The following is a 15,952-nucleotide window of genomic DNA, read 5'->3' as shown; positions in this document are numbered from 1 at the left end:
TTGCCCAGGAAAAAAAAAAGTTCTCTATTTGTTCAAGAAAATTTACCATTTTTAGTAGGAGGAAGATTGGGAGTGTTGCTTTTTTCTGATCAATTTTTAGCAAAATTGTTTGGTACATCAATTACTTGATGTACAGACGTAATCAATTTGTACGTTTTCAATCTTTTATTCATAATTGGTGAAAAATGAAATGTGTGTGGTACATTGCTCAGATTTTTTTCTGAAATGGTAGAATCAGTCAGTAAAGTGATCGCAATTCTTGAATTGAGAGAAAAAAAAAAAAAAGACAGATTTTTACATACCTGCAGCTTCCTCCAGCCCCATATGCTCTGATTGCTCCCACGCCGCCATCCTCAGTCTTCTGCAGCTCCTGTAGTGGGTCCCCACACTCCGTCATTCGGAGCCAGTCTGGCGTAAGAGAAATGCGCCTTCTACATCTCTCTCCAGCAGCTGCTTTCACAAAAGTTCCCCCTACCCATGAGGCAGAAGTTCGGTAATTTACCAAACAAACATGCCTCAATTCACTAAGCCCTGCTCGGTAAAGGTGGCCATACATGGTACAATTTTTCAATTAGATAATTTAGTTCGATTATTCTGTTAGATCGAATATAAAGATTTTTCCAGCATGTCTGATAATTTTTCCCGAAAAAAATGGGCGTTCGAATTTCTTGATCGAAAAATAAAAAAAATTTCAACTTTCATTCAATTCGATCATTTAGATCGAATAAACAGGAAAATCGAACATTTTTATTGTACCGTGTATGGCCACCATAAGTGTCACTTACCAGCCTTCTAACAGGGTGATGTGTGCAACTCAGAGGTTTTCCAGACTGTGCAGCCTGTCATCCCTTTAGATGTGCTGCAGCCACCAGGGGGAGCTCTGTGTTAAAATACAAATATGCACATCTAAAGGGATGCAGGGATACCCGCCAATAGTCAGCTTCTTTTGCATTGATACAGTGAAAGACCCACCGGCATCCCTGTCGCATCCAATTAGCATGAGAAGCAGGCTGTGTGGCTCTCCCTATTGGCTGCCTGGCTCTCCCCAAAAGGTTGCCAAGTTACCACACAGACTGCAGGGGGAAGAGCCAGTTATCTGCTGTGAGCTGGAGAAAAATTCTCAACACTTTTGGCCAGTAAATGATATGCGGAAATCTTTATGAATTGGGATTTCCAGAGGTAATTACCGTAATTAGTCTAATTTGCCTCACTAGTAAGGAACAGTGATTTTCTGCGTGGTAATTGGTTGTGTCCATCTATCACGCTGGGTTCTAAAAGCTGCATACACCATAGCAGCGCTTAGTGTCTGACATATGCTATGCATAGTTAACATGCATGCGGAACTCGGCAAGATGGACGGACACCGCATGGCTGCTGACACCGGACGGACACACGAAAATATTTTAGACTACTGTGTGCTAATTCATAAACACTTTCACAGCGGTGGTAGAAATGCAGAAATAACAGGAGGCTGAGTTGATACATTAACCTTTTGGGGACAGACGTAGGTTGAATCTACGTCCAGCAGGTGGTGCTGCCGCCCTGACTGGACGTAGAGTCAACGTCCGCGCTAACGAACCGCCCCGACGCGATCGTGCGCACTGGAGAGGGGAAATTAAGCTGTCATGACAGCTCACATCCCCCCTCAGTGATCAGCAGCCATCGCGTATGGCTGCCGATCACTACGATCGCCAGCAGATCGTAGTGATCAATCTGACAGCTGCAGCGGTAGGGGGGGAAAGAAGAGGATCCACTCACCTCCCTGCCATTCCCGCGACGATCGGCGCTCCCCACCGCTTTGGCCGGCATCTCTGCTCCTTCTGACGTCAGCACTGGGTCCCGGCTTGATGACGTCATCAAGCCGCGACCCGGAACTGAGCGGCAGTAGGAGTAGAGGGGTTCACTGCGGCTCGTCGCTGGAGCCTGGAAGGTGAGTGAAAGCAGCTGCTAAACTGGGACACCTGGCCACACAGGGGGACCAAGCATAAAACAGCGGCGATCAGGGGGACCGGAGCAGGCCGGCGGCAATCAGAGGGGTGATGTAGCTAGCCAAGTGCTAGCTACACCCCCTCCGAAAATTTGGTGGAAAAAGACCCTCCAGGGCCTGAGAAATCCACCGCGGCGGTGATGGACGAGCTGAGCTCGTCATTACCGCCAAGGTGGTTAAAGCGCTGACTGCAATCACTTTGAAATTGCAGAGGTGTCCAGTGATTTTTCCACATTAGATCGCGGAAAAGTCACCCATGCAAAACACCAGCGCTAATCTCGTGTTTGACAATTTGTCATTGTGATTTAGGCATGCTTGTTTTGGCAGCACCAACTTTCATCCAATTATAATAAGCCAATTAGATGGTCAATAAGCCGCTAATGCTGGGTACACGTGATTTCCCGATCGATCCGCAGGCTCAAGTGGGATTGATCGATTATTTCCGACATGCTCGATCGATACAGCAGTCTATTTTGTACGAGTATGCAAAATCGATGGCTGTATCGCTCAAAACCCCATCAAACATGTCGGAAATCGAATCGATCCCGTGGATCGAGCGGGAAATCGCAACATGTGTACCCAGCATAAGTCACTAAATCTAGCCACCAAAGCATAGCAGCAGATTAGCTGGAGCCAAACATTGCGGGCAGCCGCAAGGCTTAACCGGTTCAGCACCGCAGTCCGAAAATCTCATGCATCCGAGCAACGTTCACCTCCCATTCATTCGCCTATAACTTTATTGCTACTTATCACAATGAATTGATCTATATCTTGTTTTTTCCGCCACTAATTAGGCTTTCTTTGGGTGCTACATTTTGCTAAGAATTATTTTTTTCTAAATCTATTTTAACAGGAAGATTAAGAAAGAAATGAAAAAAATTCATTATTTCTCAGTTTTTGGCCATTATAGTTTGAAATTAATATACGCTAGCGTAATTAAAACTCATGTATTTTATTTGCCCATCTGTCCCGCTTATTACACCATTCAAACGATGTCCCTATCACAATTTATGGTGCCGATATTTCATTTAGAAATAAAGGTGCATTTTTTCAATTTGCGTCCATCACTATTTATAAGCTTATAATTTTAAATAATATAATAACATATTCTCTTGACATGCATATTTAAAAAGTTCAGACCCTTGGGTAACTATTTATGTTGTTTTTTTTTTTATTGTATTTTTTATTTTTATTTTTAATAAAAAAAGTGTATGTGGGTAATTTTTGGTGTGGGAGGGAAACTGTTAATTTTAAATGTAAAATATATATATATATTTTTATTAAAAATGAATTGTGGTGCAGTTTACTATTCGGCCACAAGATGGCCACAGTGAAAATAGTCCTAGATGAGAACGATTTCGCATCTAGGAACTTAAAAGCAGGGGAAATGTTTCCTGGGGGCATAAATACCGCGCTCTCTGGAGAGAAAGCGTCGGTATTTCTGCGGGGAAGATAGATCGGTGAATGGGTATTATCGGGGGGCTAGCAGCGGGCAGCGGGAGCGCGCGGGGGGCGCGCCCGATCGCGCGCACGAGGCGGCGGCAGCAGCAGTCCCTATCTGGACGAGGAAGCTCGTCCAGATAGGCCGAACTGGTTAAAGAGAATCTGTACTCTAATATTCTTACAATAAAAAGCATACCATTCTATTCATTATTTTCTCCTGTGCCCCTCTGTGCTGTTTCTGCCATTCTCTGCTGCAATCCTGGCTTGTAATTAACAGTTTTAGGCAGTGTTTACAAACAAACTAACCAGCTTCTAATAGGCTCAGCTAAGCATAGTGTATGAGTCATTCAGAGTATGCAGGGGGCCTGCAGAGGGTGTGTATCGCTTCTACCAATCACAAGCAGCCCTGCACATTCCACACAATCAAGCTTTAGCACGACAAACAGGACAGAGGAAAGATACATTGATTTATTACAGAGACAGTGCAGTTAGGAAAGACTGCAGTAAGCCAGAGCAGATTAGAACAGGCATAGGAACTTATAGGATAGAAGAACTAAGGCTGAAAAATTTGTTACAGAGTCTCTTTAAAGTGGCTCTGTTTAAGTTTTTAAAAACAAAACCTGCCACTTACCTGGGGCTTCTATCGGCCCCCTGCAGCCAGAATGTCCCGTTCTGTCCTCCGCCACCAGCACCGGTGTAATTATTCATCTAACTAGACGAATAGAAGTGCGGCTGTGCAGCCATGCGCTCTCCCACGTGTCAGCAGGAGCTTACTGCACACTAAAAAGTTTTCCTTACTACACCTGCCAGAGGCACCTCTAGGCACCAGCTGATAAGCCAACTGCCTGAAGCGCCAGATTTATCTGGGGGTGCTTTCAGGGGGGAAAAAAGTTTATTTTTCCTGTCCTTAGAGACTGAAAACTGAGGGTGCGGAGATAAAAAGTTCTAATGAAAGCATCTGCTGCTCAGCCTCTCATAAGGAGTCTACAAAACTTGTCTACAACCCTTTGTAGGACGTTCCCTAATAAATTATCTTGGGATCTAGGAGTGTGTGTTCACTCCTGTCCCACCCTTCCTTATGTCTGCGAAAAGAAAACATCAGCAGAGGAGGATGGTGTCTTTCTGGGAAGCAGGTACAAGGCATTCCAGAACAGACTGGCCGGGAGCAAAGGGGGGAGACTTTCCTCCAGGCTGCTGGTACAGTGCCTGGTGCATTGGTTTTTCTTGTATAAGGCAATGTGAAGCACTAGGCTGGCTGAGGAGGCTTGCCTTATGCAGAGTCCATAGAAAAAAAACTGTCTGCTCTCTCCCCATTGTAAAGACTGCATGTGGGCAGCCTGATAAGGAATTACACAGGTTGAAAAGTTTTCGACTGTCCCTAGACTCAAGGAGGGCTGCTTGCTGACTTGTGTGAGACTTGCAGGGACAGGAGTCACATTACAGGCAAGTAGCCGCTGTGAGATATGGGACTGCAATACTACCTAAGCTTCCTGCCTCATCTCTCCACTTCTGTTCTCTCCCTTATTAACCTTTGTTTCCCCTTTCTCCTAGTGCTGGCTGTCTTGTCATACAGGGAAGCTAAATAGAAGTTCTTTTCTCCCCTCTCTCTGGATAGTGTAATGGTTAAGGGCTCTGCCTCTGGCAACCTGGGTTCAAACCTCAGCAATTCCTGCTCAGTAAGCCAGCACCTATTCAGTAAGGCCTAGTGCACACCAAAACCCACTAGCAGATCCGCAAAACGCTAGCGGTTTTGGAAGCTGTTTTTCTTATTATAAAGAGTTTAAGCTAGCATATTGCGGTTTTGTGTAGCAGATTTCATATATTGTTGCAGTAAAGCTGTTACTGAACAGCTACTGTAACCAAAACACCTGGAAAACCGCTCTGATCTGGCGTTTTTCCTATACTTAACATTGGAGGCAGAAATGCCTCAGAAATCCAAAAATGCTGCAGCCCGGGAGTATGCGTTTCTGCAAAACGCCTACCGCTCTGGTGTGCACCAGCCCATTGAGATACATTACCCAAGCGTTTCTAAAAACGCGACCAAAACCGCTCGGTGTGCACTAGGCCTAAGAGACCTTGGGCAAGACTCCCTAACACTGCTACTGCCTATAGTGTCCTAGTGGCTACAGCTCCTGAGTCCGCCAGGAGAAAAATGCAATATAAATGTTCCTTGTCATTCTCTACTTTGCCCCCAGGGCCCCCACCACCTCTTACCCTCACAATTTAATCACCCCGATCTTATTAGTAACCCTAGCCTATAGCGGTCAATGCATGCATTCATTTTCATTGACAGATTCTTTCACAAGGATTGAATCTGGCGATTACCAACCACCCACAGCGATTATACTTTCGATCAATGAATCCGTTGCAAAAATGTATCAAAAAGTACATTTTTCAATTGGACACAGTAGTATAGAAGCGGTAGATCGGCGGCTCATAGTATTGCACCGAACCACTACTGTAATACGATTATTTTCTGGCGAAATGCTGCAGCATTGTGATTTTAACGGGGGGTGGGGGGAGACACATTTCCTTTTTTCTCAGATTTGGGGGGTTGATTTACTTTGTAGGATGAGATCCCTGCACTTTGGCCCTATAGTCTGCCTCCTGTCAAGTGACAGGCAGCCTATCGGGCCAATGAAAGCGTGGGGATCTCGTTCTACAAAGTCACTGGACCCGACAGGGTCCAAAATGGGACAACTGGCGCAGGCGTTCATTTTGGGATAGTGCGTGTAAGTTAGTAGTGCATGCTACAGCAGTAGCATGCAATGCACTAATTTTAAAATGTTACTTGCACTGCCACATTAAGCTGTGCTGCTTGAGCAGTGTAGCTTAGTGAATCATCCACTGATTTGTATGTTAGCCAGATGTAGCCATCAAGAGCCACATCTGGCTCCCGAGCCATACGTTCCCTACCCCTGGTCTAGCTAGATGAATAGTTACACTGATGCTGGATGTGGGGAACAGCACACCAGAAGGTTGGCACGGGACATTCCGGCTGCAGGGGGCCAATAGAAGCCACAGGTAAGTGGCAGTTTTTGTTTTTACAAAAATGTAACAGAGCCCCTTTAAAGAGAAACTCCAACCAAAAATTGAACTTTATCCCAATCAGTAGCTGATATCCCCTTTTACATGAGAAATTATTTCTTTTCACAAACAGACCATCAGGGGGCTCTGTATGACTGATATTCCACAAGAAAAGTTTGTACTTTTTTGGCAGTTTCCGGTCTGTGAACCTTCTTGCATTGTGGAAAATAGCTGTCACAGCTGTGTCCAACTGCCAAAAACCATGCAGCAGCTACATCACCTGCCAACACTAAAATGTTCACTGGAGTTCCTCTTTAAGCTTAATTGCCAGTAAGTTGCACAAACCCCACTGCAGCTCCAGGAGAGCCAGTGCTGGAAGGTTCAGATCAAGTATATACAGAACATGCCATCAGCCTGCGCACATCACACAATCAGATCAACACCTAATGCCAGGCATACAGAGTGCTTTTTTGCGCCGGAATAGAGCCGCTGGCTCGATGCCGGAACGTCCCCGCTCGTCCGCGTGGATCGAATCCCACTCGTCCCCGCGGGAGCTTCTTATCTGCCGCTCTTTTTTTTCTATTGTCCGCCCGCAGGGATCAAGCGCAGAATCAATCCGCCGATGTGATCGGACACGTCGGATATTATCAATTGAGCCATCAGCAGCTCGATTAATAAGAAACGAACCATGTATGCCCAGCATTAAAGAAGAGCTGTTAGGTATAAGGTCTCAGAGAAAAACACATATCAGTAGATAAATATAGGCTGTACTTACATTACATATGCATTTCACTGTCCACGTTTGGATTTCACAGAATTTGTATATAGTATATGCAGAGATTGATGCTCCTGACAGCTCATGGCAGGTTCCATGTTTTTCTGTCTTCTATGAAGCCAATTGTGTCATCATGTCCTCCCTGCTTCCTGATCACAGAAAAGCTCGTACTGAATAACACAGTGTGCAGTGAATATTAATGAGCCATGTGGCTAGGAACAATAGCTGACTCCTGCAGTGTACTCTGCCCAGAGATTTATCAGTGCTACACGCTGGACTGATTACAAGCTGCTGTAACGTCTCATTAGCAGCCGAGGGGAGGGCCCCAGAATGCTTTGCAGTATAGTATGCGGCTTGCGGCCTGCTTGGGTCTAACAGCTTTGCTGATAAGCACACATCAAAGGTAAGAGATTTTTATCTTCACTAATGCCTTTTTCGCTTCCTTCTAAACTGTTAAACACAGGAGAATAGAGGTTTAAATTAGCTTTTGCAGCCTGACAGTTACTCTTTAAGCAGCTACGCAATCAGGGCCGGATTTGTACCTTTCACCGCCCAAGGCCTGCTGTGAATAACCGACCCCCCCCCCCCCCCCTCAGTCAAAACATACTCACCAGCTACCCCCTTAGCGATACGTACACAGGAAATGTCCTGTTCAATGTTCATCGACACCCTCCATAGCAACGGGATGCATTGCTTGCCTGAAGGCTAGTGACCTGAGAGATCATATCACAATCCCTGTTGGGGATTTATGTGAAACCTCAGGACTATCTAGAGGCATGTCACAAAGGGCTGGTGCACACCAGAGCGGTTCTGAAGAGTTTTTTTAAAACGCTTGCAGGGGAAAACTGCTTGGCTAATGAAAGTGAATGGGATGGTGCACACCAGAGCAGTTCGTTTCCACAAACAAACTCGGGGGCTGCAGCATTTTTTTAGATTTGAGGCGTTTCTGCCTCAAATGTTAAAGTATATGAAAACGCTATAAAAACGCTAGATCAGATCGGTTTTCCAGACGTTTGTTACAGAAGCTGTTCAGTAACAGCTTTACTGTAATAATATTTGTAATCTGCTAAACAAAAACGGCTAGCCATGTTTAGAAAACCTCTATACATGCCTAGAATCGCTCTGAAATCTGCTTCAAAAACCTCTAGCGTTTTGCAGATCTGCTAAAGGTTTTTGGTGTGCACTGGGCCTAAGGCACATGTGTCAAACTCTGGCCTGCGGGCCAAATTTGGCCCGCAGCACCAGAAAAGTTGGCCCGCAAGTGCTTTTTTTAAACATTGATTTTGGCCCTCAACCATGCTCCCGGCTCCGCCCCTTCCACTTTAAGATTGCGCTGCCCGCCCTCCCTCCTTTATGAGTGATAGAGCGCGATTACGCTCTATCACTCCCTTGCTCCGCCTAACGAATGGGGGGGTCTTTATAGTCCCCCACAGACATCCTGTGCCCGTGCAGCCACTCCCCAATGCTCAGGCCCCACCTCCGGTTCACTTCTGGAATGTCAGACTTTAAAGTCTGTAAACCACTGCGCCTGCGTTGCAGTGTCCTCACTCCGGCTGATGGCACCAGGAGCGTACTCAGCAGGCCCAGTATGGTCTGTGCCTGCGCTCCTGGTGACATCAGGGGAATAGAGGACACGGCAACGCAGGCGCAGTGGTTTTTAGACTTTAAAGTCTGAAACTCCAGAAGTGAACCGGAGGCGGGGCCGGAGCATCGGTGAGTTGTTGCACGGGTACAGGATGCCTGCAGGGGACCATTAGAAGCCCCGGGTAACTTCAACTCATTTTCCCACGACCCCCCTACAGTATCCCTTTAAAGGGAACCAGAGAGGAACGTGACAAAAAAAAAAAAAAAAGAAGCTTTTATACATACCTGGGGCTTCTTCCAGCCCCATAAGCCTGGGTCGCTCCCACGCTGCCATCCTCCGCTTCCTGGATCGGCGGTACCGAGTCCTGTCACTTCCGGCGGACGCGGCCAATTGTCCGCATCACAGCGGCTCCCTCCTTACCCGTACGCATGAGGCTGCGCAGTAGGCAGCCTCACGCGTACATACATGGAGGGAGCTCGGTGTGATGCGGACTATTGGCCGCATCAGCCGGCTGACTGGCGACCATGACGGGACTCTGTACCGGCGGATCCAGGCAGCAGAGGACGGCGGCGTGGGAGCGATCCGTGCGTATGGGGCTGGAGGAAGCCCCAAGTATGTATAAAAACTTATTTCTGGGGCCTCTGGTTCCCTTTAACCTCCTTGCCGGTCTAATTCCCGATGGCAAGGAGGCAGCGCAGAACCTTTTAATTTTTTTTTTTAAAATCATGTAGCGAGCCCAGGGCTCGATACATGATAGCCACTGAGCGGCGGCATCCCCCCCATCCACTCCGATCGCCATCGGCGATCAGGGTAAGCAGGAAATCCCGTTCAGAACGGGATTTCCTGCAGGGCTTCCCCGGTCACCATGGCGACGGGGCGGGATGACGTCACCGACGTCATGACAACACAGGGAATCCCGATCCACCCCTCAGCCCTGCCTGGCACTGATTGGCCAGGCTGCGCAGGGGTCTGGGGCGGCTCGGCGGGTAGCGGCGGCGATCGAATGTTACAAGCAGCTAGCAAAGTGCTAGCTGCATGTAACAAAAAAATTATGCAAATCGGCCCAGCGGGGCCTGAGAAATCCTCCTGCGCAGGTAACCTTGAGCTGAGCTCGGGATAACCGGCAAGGAGGTTAAAGGACTTACGAGGCCAAAATCCTTAAAAAGTCAAGTACCTGGAAGATGTTTAAATGCACGGAGGACGCCGTCCACGCCCTCCGTGCAGTTCCACCGGGTCCCCTTTCTGAAAGCGCCCCCCATGCCGATCGCGACCCCACAGGCCGGGTCATGTTCTTTTCCTCATATTGTCACAGGCTAAGGCCTGGAGAGGCTATCAGCTTTGTGTGTAAATTCAGTCCCCTCCTCTTGCCTTTGAGCTCCTGTAAGTCCTTGCTATTAGAGATGGGAAGTTCGGATCTTTTCAATGATCCGGATGATTCGAATCGGATCATTGAAAAGATCCGGATCTTTGATCCGAATCTCGGATCATTTTACTACCGAAGCATTCGGGGGTGAAATGAATAGCAGGACAGGTCTTTCCCTGCTGTGGACAGGAGAAGGGGAGGGGAGTGTACACACAGAGAAGGGGAGAAGATAGACAGAGGGCAGGGAGTGGACAGAGATGGGAGGAGGGACGAGCAGAGAGCAGAAATGTTTGCTTGCACACAATACCCACATGCTGCAATCATATGCTTTACGTATATTTCACCTATATGTTCATCTGTATACTATGAACGCAAACGTCGCACAGTGAAAGAAAGCATTCCCCAAAGTGAAGTGCAGCTGTTTAGAGCAGTGCAGGAGGATCATATTGCACTGCAATCACAGTGCCTGCAAAGTTACTGAGCTCTGCTGAGCTAAACCAAAAGTTTCCAATGTGTTCACTGTGCACAACTACAGAACAGGCAGCCTATAATGAGCAGCACATTGCAGCCAGTATGTGTGCTCTACACATATCTGACAGTGGCACCGATGTCCCCTCTCTCATCTACCTGTGGCTGTGCAAGGCTGGCTCCCCTCCAACAGAGCGATCCATCTCAGCTCTGCTTCCAGGACCCCGCTGCGCACTGAGAGGGGCATGTCGCTCCTGGCCCCACCCCTTTTGCGATCCAAATCACTCATTTTGATGATTCGGATGATACGACTCACAAAATAGATTCAGATCAAAGATCCGAATCGTTCATGATCCAGACAACACTACTTGCTATTGTCTGAAAATGCCTTTACACTCTGAAAAGCTGTGGGCGAGGCTTGTTAGTTTATATGGAATTAAAGTATTAAAACAAAAAAAAGTATTTGGCTTGAGAAATACCCTATAAAACTATCAGAAAGGGACATAATTATGCAATGAGTAAAAGTTTCTCAGACCCACTTTAAATCATATCTCTCTCTCCCCTAGCAGCCAGGCAACTGCAAGACCTCTGATTAAACTTCTGAGCAACTGTACCTGGCTACAGGCAGCCTGCAGCGTGCTAACGAGTGAGTAGAAGGGGGAGAGATTGCAGGCACAGGGGGACAAGCTGATGGAGCTTACTGTGAACCTCGGAGGAGATAATGCAGCAGACACAAAGCACAGATCCCTCTTCTTACGGCTCACTGGTTTCAGTCTGTGCCCCACAAGCAGCTGACCAGGAGAAGGTAATGAAGAGGGTGGAGGGAGAGTTAGAAAGCAGATACACGCTTTATCAGCAGGGTAGTCAGAGCTGCAATTCCCATTCAGCTGTTCCTTGCTTGCTGAGCGCTGCTCCCGCTCTGCTCCGTGTCACACGCTTCCTGACGCCCGCTGCCCTGCCTGCACACACGTGTCTGCACAATGGTGAATGGCCCGGGCGACATTCCTCATGTGATGGAGTGGAGGGCTCCCCACCCGCAGCGCCATTCACATTTCCTCGCCCTAGTCCCGGGCCCTGTGCATTGCAATACCCAGCAATGGCTGCTCGCCCACTCACCGCTCGTACTTGTATACCAGCTCCGGGTCCAGCTGCGCTCCGGACATGGCACCAGCGTCACCCGCTCCGGGGGAGACCGTCTGCTGCGCACTCGCCATAGTCACAACGTATCCTCACACTAACCAGCCAGCTTCTACTCCGCACCGCCTTTAATTCAAATAGCCTCCCACAATGCATCGCGGGAAAAGGACAGCCGAGAAGCGTCTGCGCAGTAGTGAGAAGCTGGCAGGGGGCGGAGTAACCGCAGTTCAGGAAGCCGCGAAAAGCAGAGAATCAGGCTGCACCTCCTCCTCATCCCTCCCTCCAGTCAGAAGCTGTCTTTTCTGGCTGACAGTTCCTCCAGCCAATAGAAGCAAGAGGTAGCAGAAGGTATCCCACCCCCACAACACTGAGTCCTGCCCAGCTTAGAGATGGAATTTCGGATCTTTTCAATGATTCGGATGATTCGAATCGGATCATTGAAAAGATCCGGATCTTTGATTCGAATCTCGAATCATTTTTACTAGGGAAGCATTGGGGAGGGGGGGATATAATGACTAGCAGGACAGGACTTTCCCTGCAGTGGACAGAGAAGGGGAGGGGGTGGACGGACAGAGAATGGGAGGGTGGTGCCCAGTCTGATGTGTGTATGCACCTTAAGGCCTGATACACACTTTCAATTATGATTGGTCAATCACTGACCAAGTTTGCCAACTCCATGTAATATGAGGACTTACCTAATGTGCTCATAGTATTGAATATTTGTTACATTAAACTTAAGGTAGCCATACATCAGTAGATTACAGGCAGATTCAACAAAGAGACAAATTTATCTGTAAGCAAATCTGATTAGAGAGAGATCTGCATCTTTGTCGAGCTGCCATATACAGCATTAAATCTTCAGGGAATCGGCTGAGTCCACTGTATCTGCCCTGCCGCTGCCCCCTAATGTATAAATTGTATAAATGCGCCCCCCAATGTGTGCATTTACACATTACCTTTCCTGTGTCAGCCTCCACGTGGTGTCCGGATGTCCTCTGGGTAGCTCTGCCGCATACACGCTGGTTGCGGCGCACAGTGTCACACGCTATGTGCTGCCGCCAGCGTGTATGCGGCAGAGCCACCCGGGGGATGGACGGGCCCCACGCGGAGGCTGACACAGGACAGGAAATGTATAAATGCACACACCGGGGGGCTCATTTATATATGGGGGAAGCGGCGGGTTTTTTTCGTTGTTTCGTCACTTGTTCCGAAATTTGCCGCCATACCGCCGCACTCCTGACCAACCAACTTCGGACTGGCATCTTGCAATTGGTGCGATCGAGTAACACGACCAATTTTGGCCCACAATTGGTCACATAGTTGATCGGGCCTGCACTAGGCGGCATCGATTTTCAACCAATTCAATAATAATCACATTTTTTGGTCAATCTGCTTCCAAAGTAACCTGATATATGGGCACCTTACATGGTCAATGATTGGAAAATCATAATTGAAATTGTTTGCTAAACTTCAGTCAAACGTCACTCTCCTTAAGGTGCGCACAACACACATCCAATTTTGATTGACCAATGTTTGCTCAACAGGTTTTGAATGCAATGAGCAGATTGCACAGGTAAGGTGTCTGGAAGTGGTAAAATTGGGTAATTATTGGACAATCAAAATTGAATGTGTATGCACCCTAAACGTGGCCAAAAACAATCTGTAAGGATTCCTCCTGTGGCGTGTTCTGTCCATTGGGGTGGAGCCACAAACGGACAGTTCTGGCTTGTCAGCCTGCATTCGGTTGTGCATTCGCAATGAGTCACATTGGGCTCTATTCATAAAACATTTGTGGAAAAAAAATATTGGAGGGAAAACACTGCATCGGTATTTTAGACTTTTGTGTGCTAATTCATAAAAAAGTTTACTATTGCGATGAAAGGTCGGGAAATTCCCGAACTAAACTAGCAGTGCTGGCTGAGGTTGATACATTTTCTCTGTGCAGAGACAGTTACTATAAAGGAGGCAGCCCCAGCATCCTTTTACATGTGCATTTTTTTAAAAACTTCCTCTCCTTGCCCTGAATCTATTAGTCTTTCTAAACAAACTATTTAATTGCCACAGCTTAGAAGAACTTCAAGAAATGTTACACATGCAGGCTTTCTGATGTGAAATTTATCTGAAAACAGGTACCCAAGGGGTTAAAAAACACGACCTTGGTATTTTGGGATGCCTTGTTTGCTCTGCTGCTGTCTGGGAGGTCTGTCTCTATTAGCTTGGCTGTTATCCGCATGTTTATCACGTTATCTAAACAGTCGGTGGTCTCCGTTCCCATTCCGCCTGCTCTAATCTTTATGAATTGACATGTAGTGACATGTGTTGTGATAATCTCCGCACAAGGCGGTAATTTCCCGCACTGCTCAGGAACTGTAGCTTTTCATGCGGAAACAGCTTTTATGAATGGACACTTTGCTAAATGGTCGGTAAAGTCAGCTGTTTTGAGCATTACCGCATGCGGGAATGCTTTATGAATAGAGGCCAAAGTAATTTGCAATTGCTTTGCAGTTCTGGGCAGCTCAGGATGCTGTCCTCATTCCACCAATTGCTTGTTGCAGCTGAGCTGCGGCCAGATAGCGCTGGATTTCCTGCAGGCATGTTGTTACATAATACTGCATGTATTTCCTATGAGAGTCCTTTGCATTCACAACCAGCTAGCAAATGGTAATCAAGCCAGCTCAGGATTGGATGATTACCATTCAGCTGTGTGGAGATTTGCATGCTTGCATCCATTGCTCAATGCTGGCATAAAAGACTGCCTCCCCTTTTAGACCTCGCCCATCATAGAGTTCAGCTCTCTGAGTTGTCATTGGGTCTATGCTGTGAAAGTTATTGAAAATGTATAATGCCTTGCTCTGTATTGTCATGTCTGCTGGATGTTTGCTGACCTGTGGGGGCTCAGTGAAATCCTTCTGATCCTGATAGTTAGATTCTGCCAGCACCACGCTGGTGACTGGTAGTATTCCTTCTAGCCTTGTTCTTGAGGATGAACTATAACAGCGGTTGCCATTAGTTCGCTCCTACCTGTTAGTCTTGCCTATCTCAGTGTGAATGTTGCCGTCGCTGAAACAGCGACTAGATTGGCTGAGCATTCTGTCTGTCTGTTGTCAGTCTTGTTAATTACCATTACTTGTGCTTAGCTAGCTCTTGATAAATATATATGTAGACTTGCTAATATATATTTATCCATTAGTTGAGTCGTTTGTTATTTTCTTTATTCGAGCTATGGAGATTTTTCAGTTACTGTGTTAGCTAGTCAGTTTAGCACGTTTCGGTAGGTTGCGCTTATCGTGATCACCCGTGCTTAGCTAGCATAGTTGTGTTGCTATTAGTTAAGTTCTTTCCTGTAGTCTTGCCTGTGTGGATGCTTGCTGGTGACATTTGTTAGCCTGCTTGCTCTGCTTCTGTGGACGTGACTGTGAGCTGTGGTTGCCACTATCTATAGTCCTGTCTTGTATCTGTCTGAATGCTTGCTATCGCAAGAGCAGCGCAACATCGCACTGCGCTGCCATTGCGTCTTATTTGTAGTGATATCGGAAGGCCAGAGCTGCAGTTGCTCTGGGCAGCCTGTGTAGCCTCTTCCATTATCCAGCTCTTAGCCTTGTTGTGCTGGGTGGTCAGAAAGTATGACCCCCAGCATTACACAATCTAATTTCTGGCTAAAAAAATCATTTGAGCGATCAGATAATTCTGATCGATGTGATCAGATTGGTTGTAAATATTGTCCACTGATGGGCACAATCGATCCACCCATCGTCAAACCGAAATTTGCAATTTATGGTTGGCTGTGATAAATGGGAAGCAAATTGGCTTGTTGATGGTGTTAAGTATATTACAATATTTGACTTCCGATCAGAATTATCTGATCACTTGAATGATTTTTTTGCTAGAAACTGGATCGATAGTGGCAACCTTAAAGGTGGCCTGGCCACTAATGGTCCAGTTTTTAGTGAAGAATTGTTCAAGCAATCGGACGATTGTGATCAGACTGGCAAAAATAAACTTACAGTCCACCCATCCAGCTCTGTGCTCCGAGGGCAATGACCGAGCAGCCCACCCATCCAGCTCTCTATGCTCCGAGGGCGGTGAATGGGCAGCCCACCCACCCAGCTCTCTATGATCTGAGGGTGGTGACCGGACAGCCCACCCATCCAGTTCTCTATGCTCTGA

General features: G+C 47.1%; 1 protein-coding gene across 2 annotated transcripts in view; it reads right to left on the bottom strand.

Annotated features, from left to right (window-relative positions):
• ERCC6L (ERCC excision repair 6 like, spindle assembly checkpoint helicase) overlaps positions 1-11,914 on the bottom strand; it is a 29,379-nt gene extending 17,465 nt beyond the window's left edge. For both annotated transcript variants that reach the window (XM_068264336.1, XM_068264338.1), the window contains exon 1: positions 11,765-11,914. In XM_068264336.1, the coding sequence (XP_068120437.1) occupies positions 11,765-11,862 (98 nt within the window). In that variant the 5' untranslated portion in view covers positions 11,863-11,914. The remainder of the gene's footprint in view (positions 1-11,764) is intronic.
• Between the last annotated feature and the right edge of the window lie 4,038 nt (positions 11,915-15,952).

This window comes from Hyperolius riggenbachi, chromosome 12 (genome assembly GCF_040937935.1).
Source record: "Hyperolius riggenbachi isolate aHypRig1 chromosome 12, aHypRig1.pri, whole genome shotgun sequence".
In the NCBI taxonomy this organism is placed as follows: domain Eukaryota; kingdom Metazoa; phylum Chordata; class Amphibia; order Anura; family Hyperoliidae; genus Hyperolius; species Hyperolius riggenbachi.
The sequence above is the reverse complement of the archived record's forward strand: the minus strand, read 5'-3'. Positions and strand labels throughout refer to the sequence as shown.